Raw genomic sequence first — 15,022 nt, forward strand, 5'->3', positions numbered from 1 at the left:
CCCTGCATGCCAGGCTGCTGCTAGTAGTAGTTCTGGCCGTAGTAGCTATCGTGGCCTTGACCCTTGTAGTAGCTGTACTCGTCCTCGTAGGCTCGGTAGGTGTCCCCACGAGGCTCTCCGTTCTCGTTGTCGTAGACTTCGTAGCCGGGGTCGTACTCGGTGCCGCCTGGTTGCTCGTACTCCCCCTCGTATTCCGCAGCCGTCGTCTCTCCAGGCGGTGGGGAGGTGGTGCCGTAGGCCTCCTTGGGTGACGGGGTCGTGGGTGAGAACACCCCGTTTGGGGAGGTTGTGGGGTGCCCTCTGGCCTCCGTGGTCCCGCCCTGGCCGGCTGTGGTGACACTCTCTTCCTCCCCTTGGCCACCCTGCGCCTCGGTGCTGTTGGTGCTGGTGCCGTTGACGCTCTGCTCGTTCTCGTCCACCTCTGCTTCGTTTTCTTCATTTTCTTCCTCCTCTTCCTCTTCTTCCTCTTCTTCCTCTTCATCGCTTTCCTTTTGTTTTGTAGCCTTGTTTCCTGGATCCGCAGCCTACAAGAAAAGGTTTGAAAGAACCTAAATCTAGATATGCAAAACTCAAAACTAGCCGGGGGTGATCCCAGCGCTTGGGAGGCTGAGACAGGAGGATCGCAGGTTCGCGGCCAGCCTCAGCTACTTTGTGAGGCCCTCCACAACTTAGTGAGGCCCTGTTTCAAAATAAAGAATTTAAAAAATAATGGGGTTGGGGGTGTAACTCGGAGGTAGAATGTCCTGGGTTCAATCCCCAGTACTGGAAAAAACAAAAAATTTAAACTTAAGGCCTTACCTCATCTAACACAGTATTTTAGTGACAGCCTTGTTCTTGTTGGGGGGGGGGTGTTGACTGAAGCCAACTTAACTTATTGAAGGATTGGTGAGGGCTTTAAAATTTTGGAATGGCTCCCCCTCTCCCTCCTCCTCCTCCTCCTCCTCCTCCTCCTCCTCCTCCTCCTCCTCTTCTTCTTCTTCTTCTTCTTCTTCTTCTTCTTCTTCTTCTTCGCAGCTTTAGGGATGGAACCCAGGGGCATTCTACCTCCGAGTGATACCCCCAGCCCTATTTTTTATTTTTCATTTTGAAACAGGGTCTCACTGAGTTGCAAAGAGCCTCACTAAGTAGCTGAGGCTGTCCATGAACCACGATCCTCCTGTCTCAGCCTCCTACATGCTGGGATTACAAGCGTGCGCTACCACACCGGCTCGGAACTGGTACTTCTATAGTGGGTGTGATGGGGGAATGTGCCTGAGAAGTATGGTGTGGGACATACTTCCTGTAGCTTTGATATTCACTTTCTCTGTTTTGGAATCCACTCCCCTGAAATGCAGTGGCATCTCAGGACCTTTTATTCACTTTTTGATGTCTGTCCTTAGTCTTCTGTTATAATGTATAAGGCAGTAACATAGGAAAAGAATTTGCCCTGGAGGAGGTCTGTCCTTATTTGTAAACAAGGAAATTTTATGTGTTCCTGCTTCTTCAATGAATTGAAAAGACAATGTGAAATATCATGTGTAGAATAACTTTAGGCTGCAGGAAAAATGTAAAAACATAATTCACATTTTGGAAGAATTACCTTCTTGGGAAGCTGGATGGCAGCTAACCCCACATTCTCTACTCCAAGTGTGATCTCTTCTCCATAGGCAGGGGTCACAGTAGAAAGCGTGCTGTTCTCAGCCTCGGATTCTTCATCTTCGTTTCCATTGGAATTTTCATTGTTTTCTTCTTCATTTGAATTCTCCTGATGAAAACGTTTATTACAAGAATACTTATTATAGCTAGGAGCTAGGTCAAGATTTGTTAGTTGTGAACCCTATTTGGGAAAACTTTGTGTGCCTCCTCTAGCTCATTATTCTGCCTTTCCTTGTGTCATGGTCACAACACATTTCTAAGACATTAATAAAATGTTATTTAGTCCTACTTAACATCCTGTTGGGATGTTAACATCCTGTTTGGGAGGCTGAGACTGGAGGATTGCAGTTTGCAGCCAGCCTCGGCTACTTAGTGAGGCTCTTTGCAACTCAGTGAGACCCTGATTCAAAATAAAGAATAAAAAATAGGGCTGAGGGTGTAGCTCAGAGGTAGAATGCCCCTGGATTCCATCCTCGGTACCGCAAAAAGAAAAAAAAAGTCCTATAGTGTGCTTTAAATATTTCTGCTTTTCTATTTTGTCAATTCAGAAAATTTGTGGGTTTTTTTGTTTTTGTTTTCGTTTTGTTTTGCGGGTCTGGGGATGGAATCCAGGGGCATTTGACCTCCAAGCCACATACCCTGCCCTATTTTTATTCTTTATTTTGAAACAGGGTCTCACTAAGTTGCAGAGGGCCTCACTAAGTAGCTGAGGCTGTCCGAGAACTATGATCCTCCGGTTTCAGCCTCCCGAATGCTGGGATTACAAGTGTGTGTCACCACGCCCGGAAAATTTGTGTTTTAAGTATTCGGTATCCAATCACTAGAAAAAATTTAAAACTTGAGGAAAATCTTAGGAATGTATTGTGTTATTGCACTAAGATTTTTTAAAAATTAAAACTCTTCAAATAAAATACTCATTAGACTATTTAACATTTTACTCTTTTGATTTTATTCCATGCTGTCAGATAATTGTTTATTAATTAAACAAATATTCCAGTATAATTTACAACATATTAAAAGGATTTTGTATATATGTTTTAATTAGGGAGTCCACCCCCAAATTGTTCTGGTCTCTAGGCTATTGTATCAAATATCCCACAAACATCATGCTGTCTGGTTTTTTTTTTTTTTTAATGTTTGAGCTCATTCCAACAGATTAAACCCTTCAATGATTGAAGGTGAAATTAACCCTATTTTCCTTGGAAAGAGTCTTAGAGTAGAATATACTAATCTGGGAGTATACCCTCATTTAACAGCTTTTAAAAAATCTGAGATTTGAGTTGATTTATAAGAGGTCAAACAGATGACAAATCATTAGTGAAAAGGTCATGACTAAAGATATAATGTCCCAGGTGAAAATGTGGAACAACTGAAACCCCCATATACTGATATTAGTAGTATATCTGCTTTGGAAAGCTGTTTGGTTGTATCCAATAATGTTGTACATATTCACATCTTTTGACTCATAAAACTTTACTTTTAGGTAAAATGGCCTCCAAAAATAAATGTATATATTCACCAAAAATTCTAAAACACTCATAACTATACCATTTGTAATAGCCCTAACTTGGAAACTATCCAAATGCCCACCAACAGAAGAATAAGACATTTAGCATATTCACATAATGAAGTACTGGCAATAAGATTGAACAATATATGGCTACAAAACGGTAGAAATAGATTTCTGATGCTAGGCGTGGTTGCTCACACTTATAATCCCCGTGCTTGTGAGGCTGAGACAGGAGGATCGTGCAGGTTCAAAGCCAGCAGCGCTGGCTTAAGAGACTCTGTTTCCAAAAATAAGAAAGTATAAAATAGGTCTGGGAGTGTAGCCCGGAGGTAGAACCCCAGTACCACCAAAAACAACAACAACAACAAAAAAAAAAAAAGGAAGTAACCTGTTAGAAACCAAAATAACAGTTGCTCCTGGTGAGGTTGTCTAATGAATAGAATGGAGCATAAGACACATGCTGACTTTACTTGTATGTTTGGCTTCTACTTCAATAAGCTATTAGTTACTAATAATTTTATATTATGTTTTAATAAAGAATTTTTAAAATATGAGGCTGAATAATTTATCAGTAGGGAAAAATGTATGATCACAAAATAGAAAATATACCCAAGTATCTTATGTGAATACAATTCCTAGAGGCTCAATATTTTTGTTTCTTCAAGATGGAAGATTCACATTGTTATTCATTCACTTTTTTTTTTTTTTTTGGTGGTACTGGGAATGATACCCTTCTACCTCCGGGCTACACTCCCAGACCTATTTTATGTTTTTTATTTGAAAACAGGGTCTCTTAAGCCAGCGAGGCTGGCTTCGAACCTGCGCAATCCTCCTGTCTCAGCCTCCCCAGTGCGGGGATTACAAGCGTGCGCCACCACGCCCGGCTATTCATTCACTTTTTATTATTACTTTTAACTAATGATGTTTGGAGCATTTAATCCCATGAAGTTTTAAGTGCAAACCACCAAATATTTAATGGATACCCTGTATGTATAAGAAACTATGCTAGGCGGTATAAAGAGGCATAAAAGAGGGTACATCGTAATCCTTCCTCCAATCTGAATTTAATCTATGGTCCTCTGGATCAAAAGAGGTTTATAGATAAGATCTGGGAGGATCATAAATGTTTAGACATGGTTGACAAAATTTGGAGTGTGCGTGATTTCATCAGAGCAAGCCCCAGAGGAGGCGTATTGATGTTTCTTTATCTTCAACCATCACCACAATCAGTGAAGAACAACTGCCAAAGTAGGTGATCTAACTAAGAGATCTAGTGACAAAGGCAATTTTATGGCAAATAGCTGTAGTTAAATGGGTATCTTTAGCTTAGTTCTTGTGTAAGATTGCTATGTGGAACTCCAGGCAAAATTTCATGGGACTTAGTAGGTAACATTTTTCCTGGTACTGGCTTAACATTTCCGTAAGGACTTCCTTCAAGCTATTACTGTAATTATGGTATGGGAAATGTTACTTTAAAAAATGAAACAAAACTAATGATTTGCCATATTTCAAGTTCCCACACAATTTTGTGTTCAGGATAGCAGACACGTATACTTGATCTATTTTTGACTGTCATTGTCTACTCATAAATGCCACCAAAGGATACCTGAATTTAGAAGGTTCCCAAACCAGTCGATAGCTATAATTGACTCTCCAGGAAGGCACGTCCTAATTAGTATGTTCCTTAGGCAGAGGGGTCAGTTATAAGCATCATAGATTTCCAAGCTATATAAATGAATTTTAGCCATGGACCATGCTACTTTATAAATCTATACAGGAAGGTATTTAGACATTTGGAGTATTTTCATTTACAAAAGGATATTAATTTAGTTATTAGAAAAATATACATTTTCATTAAAAAAGAGCAAACATATTCTGTAGATTGTGAAAAGCAGATGAATCATAGTATCACTGAGGGGGATATAAATTGGCTTTTACAATATTATCCCCTTGGGAAATTGAATTTCTAAAGTTTAGCTTTTGAAAGTTTAGGGTGATTATTTACTTGTTTTCTACCATCTTATTTAATCCAGCAAATATTAATAATACTTTCTGCTGCTTTTAAACAGATTTTATACTTCTTCCACTTACAATGGAGATACTCAGTATTTGTACACCACTTACAGGTAACTTTAACCCCAAACTGCAAAAGTGTTTTAAACAGGTTATTTTAGTTGATTCTAATTTAAATAACCTTCCACCTGTTCAAAATAGAAGACTGTGGGCAGTCAGAAAGATTGTGATGACTAATTTGCTGAGTCCAGACTACAGTAGACTTGTTTCCTGTCTGGTTTTCGTGCTGCCAGGCTTGTTGTAAAAAAGACTGAAAGACTTCTTACCTCTTCTTCCTCCTCTTCATCTGAACTGTCACCATCTCCATTTTCTTCTGAAGAGTCACTACCCCCCTATAAAAGAGACCCAATATGCATATGTGTGCCTGTGTGCCTATATACATATAAATGCATATATATCCAACAGCAATTAAAATTTCCTGATGATTGAAATAAAATATGCACAAATATTTACTTAAACTAATTAGTATTACCAGCCTGAATTTTTTTAACTTAGAGAAGGTCTTATGCTAATGTGAGAAGGATATGAAGACATAGAGTATATAAGAAATGAGGTTGAAGACAAAGAAGAACTTTACAATGATGAAGATGTGAACTGAATACCTCCCAAGCATTGGCAAATGTTGGACATGCCATATGTAAAAACAGTAGTAGTGAATCACTGAATTGTTTAATTCTGCAAGAATGAGGAAATTACTGTGTCTAATTCTTTAATTTTATTAAGAAGGGTTAGAAGCTCAAAAAGTTGTGGCTTCTTCATCCAGTCCAAGGCAGATCTTGGACTAAGCATACACACTACATTGTTTCATTTTCTTTGTAAAATATGAATAAAATTATGATTCAGCTTTTTATAAAATATAAGTTATTAGGTGACTTTCTTAAATAATGAGCTTTCTTGGTAAATCTAAATTAGGATTTGATTTAAAGGAATAAAATCTACATCTTTAATATCTAAATGTAATAGAGTTAAAGCTATTTTTTAATTTTTAAAATAAGGTTAGTTTATATAAATAAAGTAAAAGTATAGAGAAAAATGAATCACTACTTTAGGAGATTTATAGACTATCATCTTCATAACAATCTTAGTATTAAATATAAACAAATTAAACCAAGGACTCTGTATATTAAAATGTAATTTTAACTTAGTGAGTTTTACTTACCTTATGGAAGTCATACCCCTAGCCCAAGTTTTACTTCTTTTTGAAAGTAAACATAAATCTAAATATTTATTATCAGAATCTTCAAGATAGTAGGTGAAGGTCTCATCTTTCTTCCAAAGGTAACCCAACCCCAACTGACTTTTCCTTCCTTTTCTGCAACCACTCCTGATGGCTCTAGGTGTGAATACCCAGCTTCAGATTCTGTCATTTCCTGCTCTGCAAATGTCAGCTTTGCTACTGATGACTGAATCAAGAATCATGTATCTAGACAGTATAGTTGCTGAAGGACCCCTAGACCCTGGGTTAGAAATCAGATGGGAGACAGCACTCCGGTCCTCATCCTACTCAGGGCTGTCCCTGTTAACCTCATTCTTCAGATGGCCACGTTATCTACCGAAGAAAATGTCACCTTGAGCCAAGAATCACCTCGAGTGGAAAAGAGAATAAATAGACCTGCCCATCCACCACCGTGACCTAATGGTTGCACTTTCCCTAGTTGAGAGAGTGAATAAAGCAGATTATTACTTTTGAACTCTATTTGTTAGCTGACTTAAATATAGAGGATGGCATATTTATACCAGCAGTGCTGTTGTTCTCATTGGTAGTGTTTTAGCCATTTTACATGATTCTTTGCCTCTAGCTGTCTCCCTATCTCAAACACATCACTCTTCAGTTAGTATCAGCTGGGAGAGCAATTTCACAGCTGTATGAAATACCTCAGAGGCTGGCATTTGCTTTTTTCCCTTCCTCTCACTTATATCTTATTATTAATTGACACCAGGTCCTACCGATCCTCCCAGATATCTTTCATATAGATATATGAAGGGTATATAGATTTATAAATGTATGAGAGACTTCTTTAAAGGAAGACAATTCTGAAAGCCTACAAATCTATCCTAGCTGAATCTGAAAAAAGAAACCCAAGATGAAACTCTTGCCATCTAGAAATTCACACATTAAACAAATATCACTTGAATAATAACAAATTTTCTCAATTGCAACCAGCTTAGGATATTAAGATTATTTGTTATTTATGTTTCTATAGCCTGGATGGTAGATAACCTATAGTAAGCTGATAGCTTTGTGATCTATAGGACATGTTTCATGCAAGTTGGCATCTTAGAAATGACTGTATATCAACACAGGTTCATTTGAATAAAACATAATTCCAAGCCAATCGAGCTTACTACAATTTTGAGGTGATAATTTTGGACACTAAATGCTTAACTTGATATACCTAAGAGGAATCAAATTTTATGAAGTAGAATAGATCATAAATATTAGGTAAGACAGATCAGAAGGCATATTTCATTGCTTTTTTGTGGAACTTGGGATGGAACCCAGGGACATTTTATCTCCAAGCTATACCCCCAGCCCTATTTTTAATTTTATATTTTGAAACCGGGTCTCACTAAGTTGCAGAGGGCCTTACTAAGTAACTGAGGCTGGCCACAAACCTACAATCCTCCTGTTTCAGCTCTAAAGTACTGGGATTACAAGCATGTGCCACCAGGCCCTGTTTCATTGCTTATTTTGAAGCAAGTATGTTATGAATTGTATGTTAATTGAGACAGACTTATCTGCATATACTTTGTGAAAATTTTGTGTGTTAAGATCTATGAATTTGGGGTCTATTAATAACAGAAACTACTTCCAATATTATTTCACTATGGGTATTTTAATTGAAGCACACATACATATCTGTAAAAACATGTCAGATATTTTATAAAAGTTGAGAAGCTAGTCAGAAAGTCAAATTTATTATTTTTGTGTAGTTTAAGACAGAGAACAAACTTCAAAATGAGCACTGTTGGCTTCTGGGCCTGAGGTGAACCACGGAATGAAAGACAATTCTGAAAACCCACAACTCATGTATCATTCAGAAATATGTTCATATTTCTGTGGCTACACCAATTCCCCATAATTATGATGGTGCTAGAAATACTTTAAGATCATTTCCTATCATTGTATGAGTTAGGGATGGGTTAGCTTAGCATATGGTAAGGTGCGATGCCAAGCCACTGTGCTGAGGTGTCCGTTTTAGCATCCTGGCTGCTTTTAATATCTCAGGAGTGGTGGGTCAATGGGACATAATTGGTGCTCTGAGCCAAAACTGTATAAGAGTAAAAATAGTGCAGTTCTAGTCTGTTGTATATTTTAAACTGACACCATACCTACCAGTTTTCAAAAGCCCTCTTCACAGGTAACCCAGCAAACATGGACACTCTTATTTTTGGTTTCCTTTTTGTTTACAAATTTTAGGGATATTTTGATTTCCTCACAAGTATTTTAGTTCACTTCAGGAGTTTCTCTCTTTCCTCTGCAGTTCTTAGGCAAACATTTCCATCATAATTATGCTTCAGTGAATGACATATATGACTCTGGTAGCCTACACATATTAAAGGTTTAGAAAATCATCAGCAATTATGCTATTAATTTTTAAGGCCCCTGCTGTTTATCAAGTCAATTTCCCCCTATCAAATAGAAGACATTGAATTGTCAGATGTAAAGTAACTGGATTGAGTATTGACTCAACTGCATTATAATAGTTATCAGTGAACTTAGCACTGACTTCACTGTCTGACTTTTAAAACTATCACTTTGCCAGCAAGTTGGCTAAAACTCCAGAAGTCGATGTGTCAGGGTGTTTTTTATTATGCTCTTCTGGACTAGGCTCAAGTTATTTTACTCTGTGTGCATATCTCTACTTTGCCTGTCTATCTATCTATCTATCTATCTATCTATCTATCTATCTATCTATCTATTTTTGTGGTGCTGGGGATGAAAACCCAGAGGCTTTCTACCTTCAGGCTACACTCCCAGACCTATTTTCTATTTTATTTGGAAACAAGGTGTTAAGTTGCAGAGAGCCTCTCTAAAGTAGCTGAGGCTGGCTTCAAACCTGTGTGATCCTCCTGTCTCAGCCTCCCAAGTACTGGGATTACAAGCATGCACCACCACACCTGGCTCATATCTCTACTTTATAAGAAAACAATATATATATTGGTGGTACCAATAGGTGGTACTGGGGATTGAACCCAGGAGTGTTCTTCCTCAGAGCTATACCCCACCCCTTTCTATTTTTGTTTTGAAACAGGATCTGGCTAGGCTGCTAAGAGTCTAGCTATATTACTGAGACTGTCCTCAAACCTAAGATTCTCCTGGAAGAGTCTCTCAGTACTGGAATTATAGGTGTGTGCCACCACACAGAGAAGTAAGTTTTATTTGTTTATTTGAATTGCACTGAGAGTCGAACTGAGGGGGTTTTTTTGTTTTGTTTTTTGGGATTTTTTTTTTTTTTTTTGGTGGTACTGGGGTTCCTGGAAGCCCTTCTACCTCTGGGATACACTCCCACGGGATACACTCCCAGACCTATTTTTTTACCTTTTTATGTGGAAACAGGGTCTCTTAAGCCAGCAAGCCTGGCTCCAAACCAGCGCGATCCTCCTGTCTCTGCCTCCCACGCGCGGGGATTACAAGCGTGCGCCACCACGCCGGGCCATGAACTGAGGTATTTTGATATTAAATTTGATCTCCTTTACATTGTAATGGCTGAAAAGGAAAACTAGCTTTTATACATACCTGAACCGGAAATCGCTTTAGAGGAGGATAGAAGTAGGCATGCTTGTAAAGATAGAATCGTGGTCTGTACTTAAAGACCTGCACAAACAAAATAAATATTATATACTTGTTTAATGCATACAAAATCTAGAGTAAGTGTAGGACAAGAAAGTATGCCAAAATTAATTACCCCATTCTCTTCAGAATCTTCTAATTTTACCCTTCGATGCAAATTTTTCATCTGTTTAAGAAAACATTTAATTATTACATAACCTTTATTTTAGATAAAAAGCAAAAATTAGGGAAACTGTGAGTTTTAAATAAACAACTTACTGAGAAAGCACAGGCCATTCCCAAAATGCTGAGCAAAATTAAAGCAGTCTTCATTTCGTCTGTCACTTCTAAAATTGATGAAATGGTCAGGTCAGTAAACATAAAAACTGAGTGCATAACTTTTTGCTCATACCCAAAGATACAATATTTAATTTATCCTCATTATTGTTTAATTATCATTGGATCAATACAATTTTCAGGGATGTTACTTAGCAAAAGATTCCTGACATGCGAAAGGCCCTCAGTTTGATGCCCAGCACAGCAAACAGTGACACAGAAACTTGTTTTGTAGTGTATGTTATCATTTTTCAGGGCTGAGGTTCCAACTCAGGGCTGGAGCGTGTTGAGTGCCCTGCCCCTGGGCCACGTCCCTCGCCCTCTGCATTTGTTCTCAAGTCATCCCATTCATCTGACTGTACTCATCTGTTTGATAATCTTGAGTTCCACTTTTGTTTTTAATTTTAGCCCGTTTGCTGCAATTTGTCACTGGAAGACTATTTCATCAAGGCCAGGGGCTTTAAATTCTGAGAGCTCATCATGCTGGGGTGCGGGGGCCTCTCAAAGGCACTGGCATCCGAGTGTCAGCCAAGAAGATTGAATTGCTAGTGTCCTTATGTGTTCTGACTGTTTGTTTCAAATTAAAAATGGGGAAACTTTGGAAATATTTAAATGATTGATTTTATTCAATGAACTACAAGCAGTTTCCATCTTCTGTGCATAAAATTTGCATTAAAAGTTCATTTGTAAAAGTAAGGGATGGAAGCCATTTTCTTATGACTATCTTTAACTCCTGTGTGTGTGTGTGTGTGTGTGTGTGTGTGTGTGTGTGTGTGTATGGGGTGGGAGAGAAGCGATCCATAATATATAAAATACTATTCCTACAACAAGTGACACTCAATAGCCATACCTGAAACTGATTCTTTGTGACAAAATTTTTTCAGAGTCTCCTCTTGGAATTTGAGAGGCAAATTTCCTCAAATCAGATTGTTCTCCTACTTTATTTAAGGTTTTCATCTGGTAGTGGGGGGGGGCTGTAATGGGATGGATCGGGGGTTTTCCAGGGCAGGTGTAATGGGCATGGGTGGAGATTTCAATTCCACAAAACAAGTAAAGATACAACTCTTAAAGTAGGAATAGTTCCTGAACATTCCTGTGGGTTGTAGCCATGCAAATAAATGATCCTCAGTTCCACATTGATCACTCATAAGTAAAGGAGACAGTGGAATCTCACCCTATTTTTAAAATTTTATTCTGTTTAAAAATTCCATCAGCTTAGTTGAAAGCCTACTAACACCTGCCCACTTTCACTTAATACGCATTTATGTGACAGAGGAGAGTTTTCTAATACACAGTAACAATTTGGCAATATTTTGGAAGCAAATATATAATGATAATGGCAATTTCTCCATAAGCACACTTCAAAAATATTTAAGATGTATAAAACACACGACCCATAGTGAACCCTGCAGGTAGTTTTTATATTTTGTCCTTATAATTCAAGATTCATTGCATCCAAATTGAGTGTCTGGCACAGTGGAGAGCAAAGCTTGAGTCCTGGAGAAGCTGCTACAGATGTTCAGTCCACACTCTGCTTGTGCAACAGAGTGGGTCTTTTGATTCTGATGCCTAGACACTTCCCTGCAGTCCCTCCGCCTTCCTGTTTAAGAAGCTTTCCTAGGTATTGTGCAGCGTAGAATAATGTTTTGATCTTTGCCGTCCATGATGGAGCCCATCAACAAACAGAATGACTTTTGATTTGCAGCTTTATGAAAATTATTAGGTTATTTGTAATGTTTTAAAGAGCTAAACACTTTGGTATACTAAACTTTTGAAGGAGTTGTGATTGCATAAGTTTCTCATAACAACTCATAAAATAACCAGATGAAAACATGTTTTTCATGTAATCAGCAATTGGGTGCTTACATAAATCTCAATTGATTTACTTTGTGATTCACCAAAAAGCAAAGACCTCTACGGTGGCCACTATTAACTCAGACAACTATTCTTAGATGATAGTTTTGAGGATTTAGTTACAAGTTTTTATTGGGTAGAGTATGTTAAGCTACCAATCTACTACTATATATTTTCCATGCTGATTTCAGAGCTATAGGATAATACTTAAAAAAACTACACATAACATATTAAAAAAAGATGTATGTAGTTGAAATACAGAGTAGATACAATTTATGGAGAAGTCTTCAGAGAGTAGGAAGATTTGCAATGTGAAATAGTATCCTCCGTCAGGTGATCTTGAATGCATCGGAATGAGAAAAACGTTACCTCTGTGTACAGATACATGAAGTGAAAAGCATAATTTTCAAGTTCATATTATATTAACAGCTTATTTATATTCTTAGGTTAGCAAGCTTAGCTTTCTGGAAAAAAATCTAAAGTCAGAAGTTTTAGTTGAATGGTAAGCAAATGTTAAATCACATAGCCAGTCTTCACAATGCAATGCAATCTATAAGTAAAACTCAAAGCCAAGCCCACAGCTGTACATGAGGAGCATATGACTGTAAAACAGTGACGGTGTCATTTAATCTTACCCTTTGGCAGTACTGGCGGGAACAGACGGGCTGGCCCGAGTGAGTGGCACAGATTGTTTCCTCCGCTCTCACTCACCCATGCACAGGCTCTTGCTGGCTATAAACCCTGCTTTGCCTTTCAACAGCCAATCACTGTCATGACCAAGGTGATGTCAGAACGTGGATTCTCACCAGAAAATCCCCACACTTCAACACTTTTTCAAGACACAAGCTCAGTTGAATAAACATGAAACGTGGTGCTCGTGCCAAGAGGTCTGTATTGTGGAATTTAATTGAAGGTTAAGATGAAGATGAATAGTTTGAGTTCTGAATATATACATAATAATATACTGGAGCTGAATGAAAATAAATAGCAAAAGATTTAACCATTTAAAGATTTCATAATTACACAAATTTCACTATGTTGAAAGAAAGCAAAGGTTCCTATCATCAAGTATAATCCTGCATTCATTAAAAAAGAATAAAAGAAACTAGACAAATGAGGGAAAGGAGTAAATGAGCAACTAATATTTTAATACCAACTATTTGGCATTTAAATTTGTTTCTGAAACATGCTTCAGTGACTCAGAAATTAAGTGAAATGATTAAATCAGTGAGGCTTTATAAGATACAGTTGCTAAAACATAATGCTGAGACAGACGGTGCTACTGAGAGACAGATTTCATCTTCTTTTGTAGATAAACTTCTTTAGCTCTTCCATTTGGGTGGTCCCTGTTCTGTTGTGTAAACGAGGTCACCTAATTTATTTTCCTGCACTTCTATACACCTCTTTCTACTTATTTTGTATTTCATTGTTTTTCTGTGAGTATGGAAGAATTATTAGAGCAATCAGTTGCTATTAAAATTATTTATGAAATCAAACCCACAATTAATGGGTTGATAAAGTACAAATTCTTTTAATTTGCAAAAGAAAATCTAATTTTGTAGCTTATATATTATCTTTGTTCAGTCATTTATTCCTTCTTCAGTTCTAAAGCCCACTTCACAAAAATTAAACCCCAAATTTATAAATATCATTGTTGTGTGCCAATCACCCTGTTAGATGCGTCAGATGACTTATCCAAAGAAAAGTATTTTGGCAAAGTTGCTTAGAAAATAAAGTTATCGGTTGGGCGTGGTGGCACACGCTTGTAATCCCAGCATTCGGGAGGCTAAGACTAGAGGATCGCGGTTCGTAGACAGCCTCAGCTACTTAGTGCAGCCCTCCACAACTTAGTGAAACCCTATTTCAAAAGAAAGAATAAAAAATAGGGCAGGGAGTGTAGCTCGGAAGTCGAATGCCCCTGGGTTCCATCCCCAGACATAAAAAAAAGGAAGAAAAAAGAAAATAGTTATCAAAAGAAACATTTGGATATGCTTTTAAATTCAAGTAAAGCCCCATAAATGTAGTTTGGTTTACCAATCCTTGAACTGTTGAGCTCTCCACTGATCCAGCCATCCCTAAGATGTAAGAAACCAAACAAGAAAAAAAATCTGGTCCTTGTCTTTAAAATGTTTTATCGTTGTGTAGGGATAATATAACCATAGGGTGCAGTAAATAAAATATTTCCCAGGTTCAGAGCTACAATGGGAGTAGGGAGGTTTAATACTGACAATAAAGCACATCCTTACATAAGGGTAGGAATTTGCTAGCTTATCAAAAGGGAAGAGGTTACTGGAAGGAAGAGGAATGCGTTCTTGGGAGTGGACTCAAAGGTTATGAAAATGTGTGAAGCCATATAACAATGTCATTTTGTATTTCACTGAGCACTCGTGTGCCAGTTTCCCCCTTGAAGGATGTTACTTCTTCCTCACAATACAGAAAACCATTCTAAATGACTATTCCCTCTACACAGTGTAGGTAAGTGAAGAACTGCACAGCCATTGAATGGAGGAATCGAGGGGTCATTTAGGTCTAGCTGTAGAACTCCTACTCATGATTACAACAGATACTGCTGACACATTCAGACAACATCAGCAATTCTCATGAGGAAATCCAATGGTATCCCATGAGGAAAAGTAGGGTCTGGTGAAATTTGTTGACAGGCAAAGCTAGAGAATGGAGAGAACTATAGATAATGCTGAGGATGGTCTCTATCATGTGAATTGAGAATTCCAAAAGGTTAACACAAATATAATAGTTCAGATTTACAATTTTGAAACATCTTTTGATAATAAGGCAGAGGTGGTTGAGGAAAGCAAGAATGGTACAGAGGAGTGGAACTT

The 15,022-nt window shown here is 37.9% G+C and overlaps 1 protein-coding gene across 1 annotated transcript; it reads right to left on the reverse strand.

The window, feature by feature from the left end:
• Positions 1–20: 20 nt before the first annotated feature.
• Positions 21–10,325, reverse strand: IBSP (integrin binding sialoprotein; the record flags this gene model as incomplete). Its single annotated transcript, XM_080697550.1, has 6 exons — positions 21–524; positions 1,580–1,744; positions 5,485–5,550; positions 9,960–10,037; positions 10,129–10,179; positions 10,272–10,325. The coding sequence occupies 6 exons, from the start codon at positions 10,323–10,325 to the stop codon at positions 21–23; spliced, it is 918 nt and encodes a 305-aa protein (XP_080553676.1).
• Positions 10,326–15,022: the final 4,697 nt, after the last annotated feature.

This window comes from Muscardinus avellanarius, assembly GCF_963383645.1.
Source record: "Muscardinus avellanarius genome assembly, chromosome: 6".
Lineage (NCBI taxonomy): Eukaryota > Metazoa > Chordata > Mammalia > Rodentia > Gliridae > Muscardinus > Muscardinus avellanarius.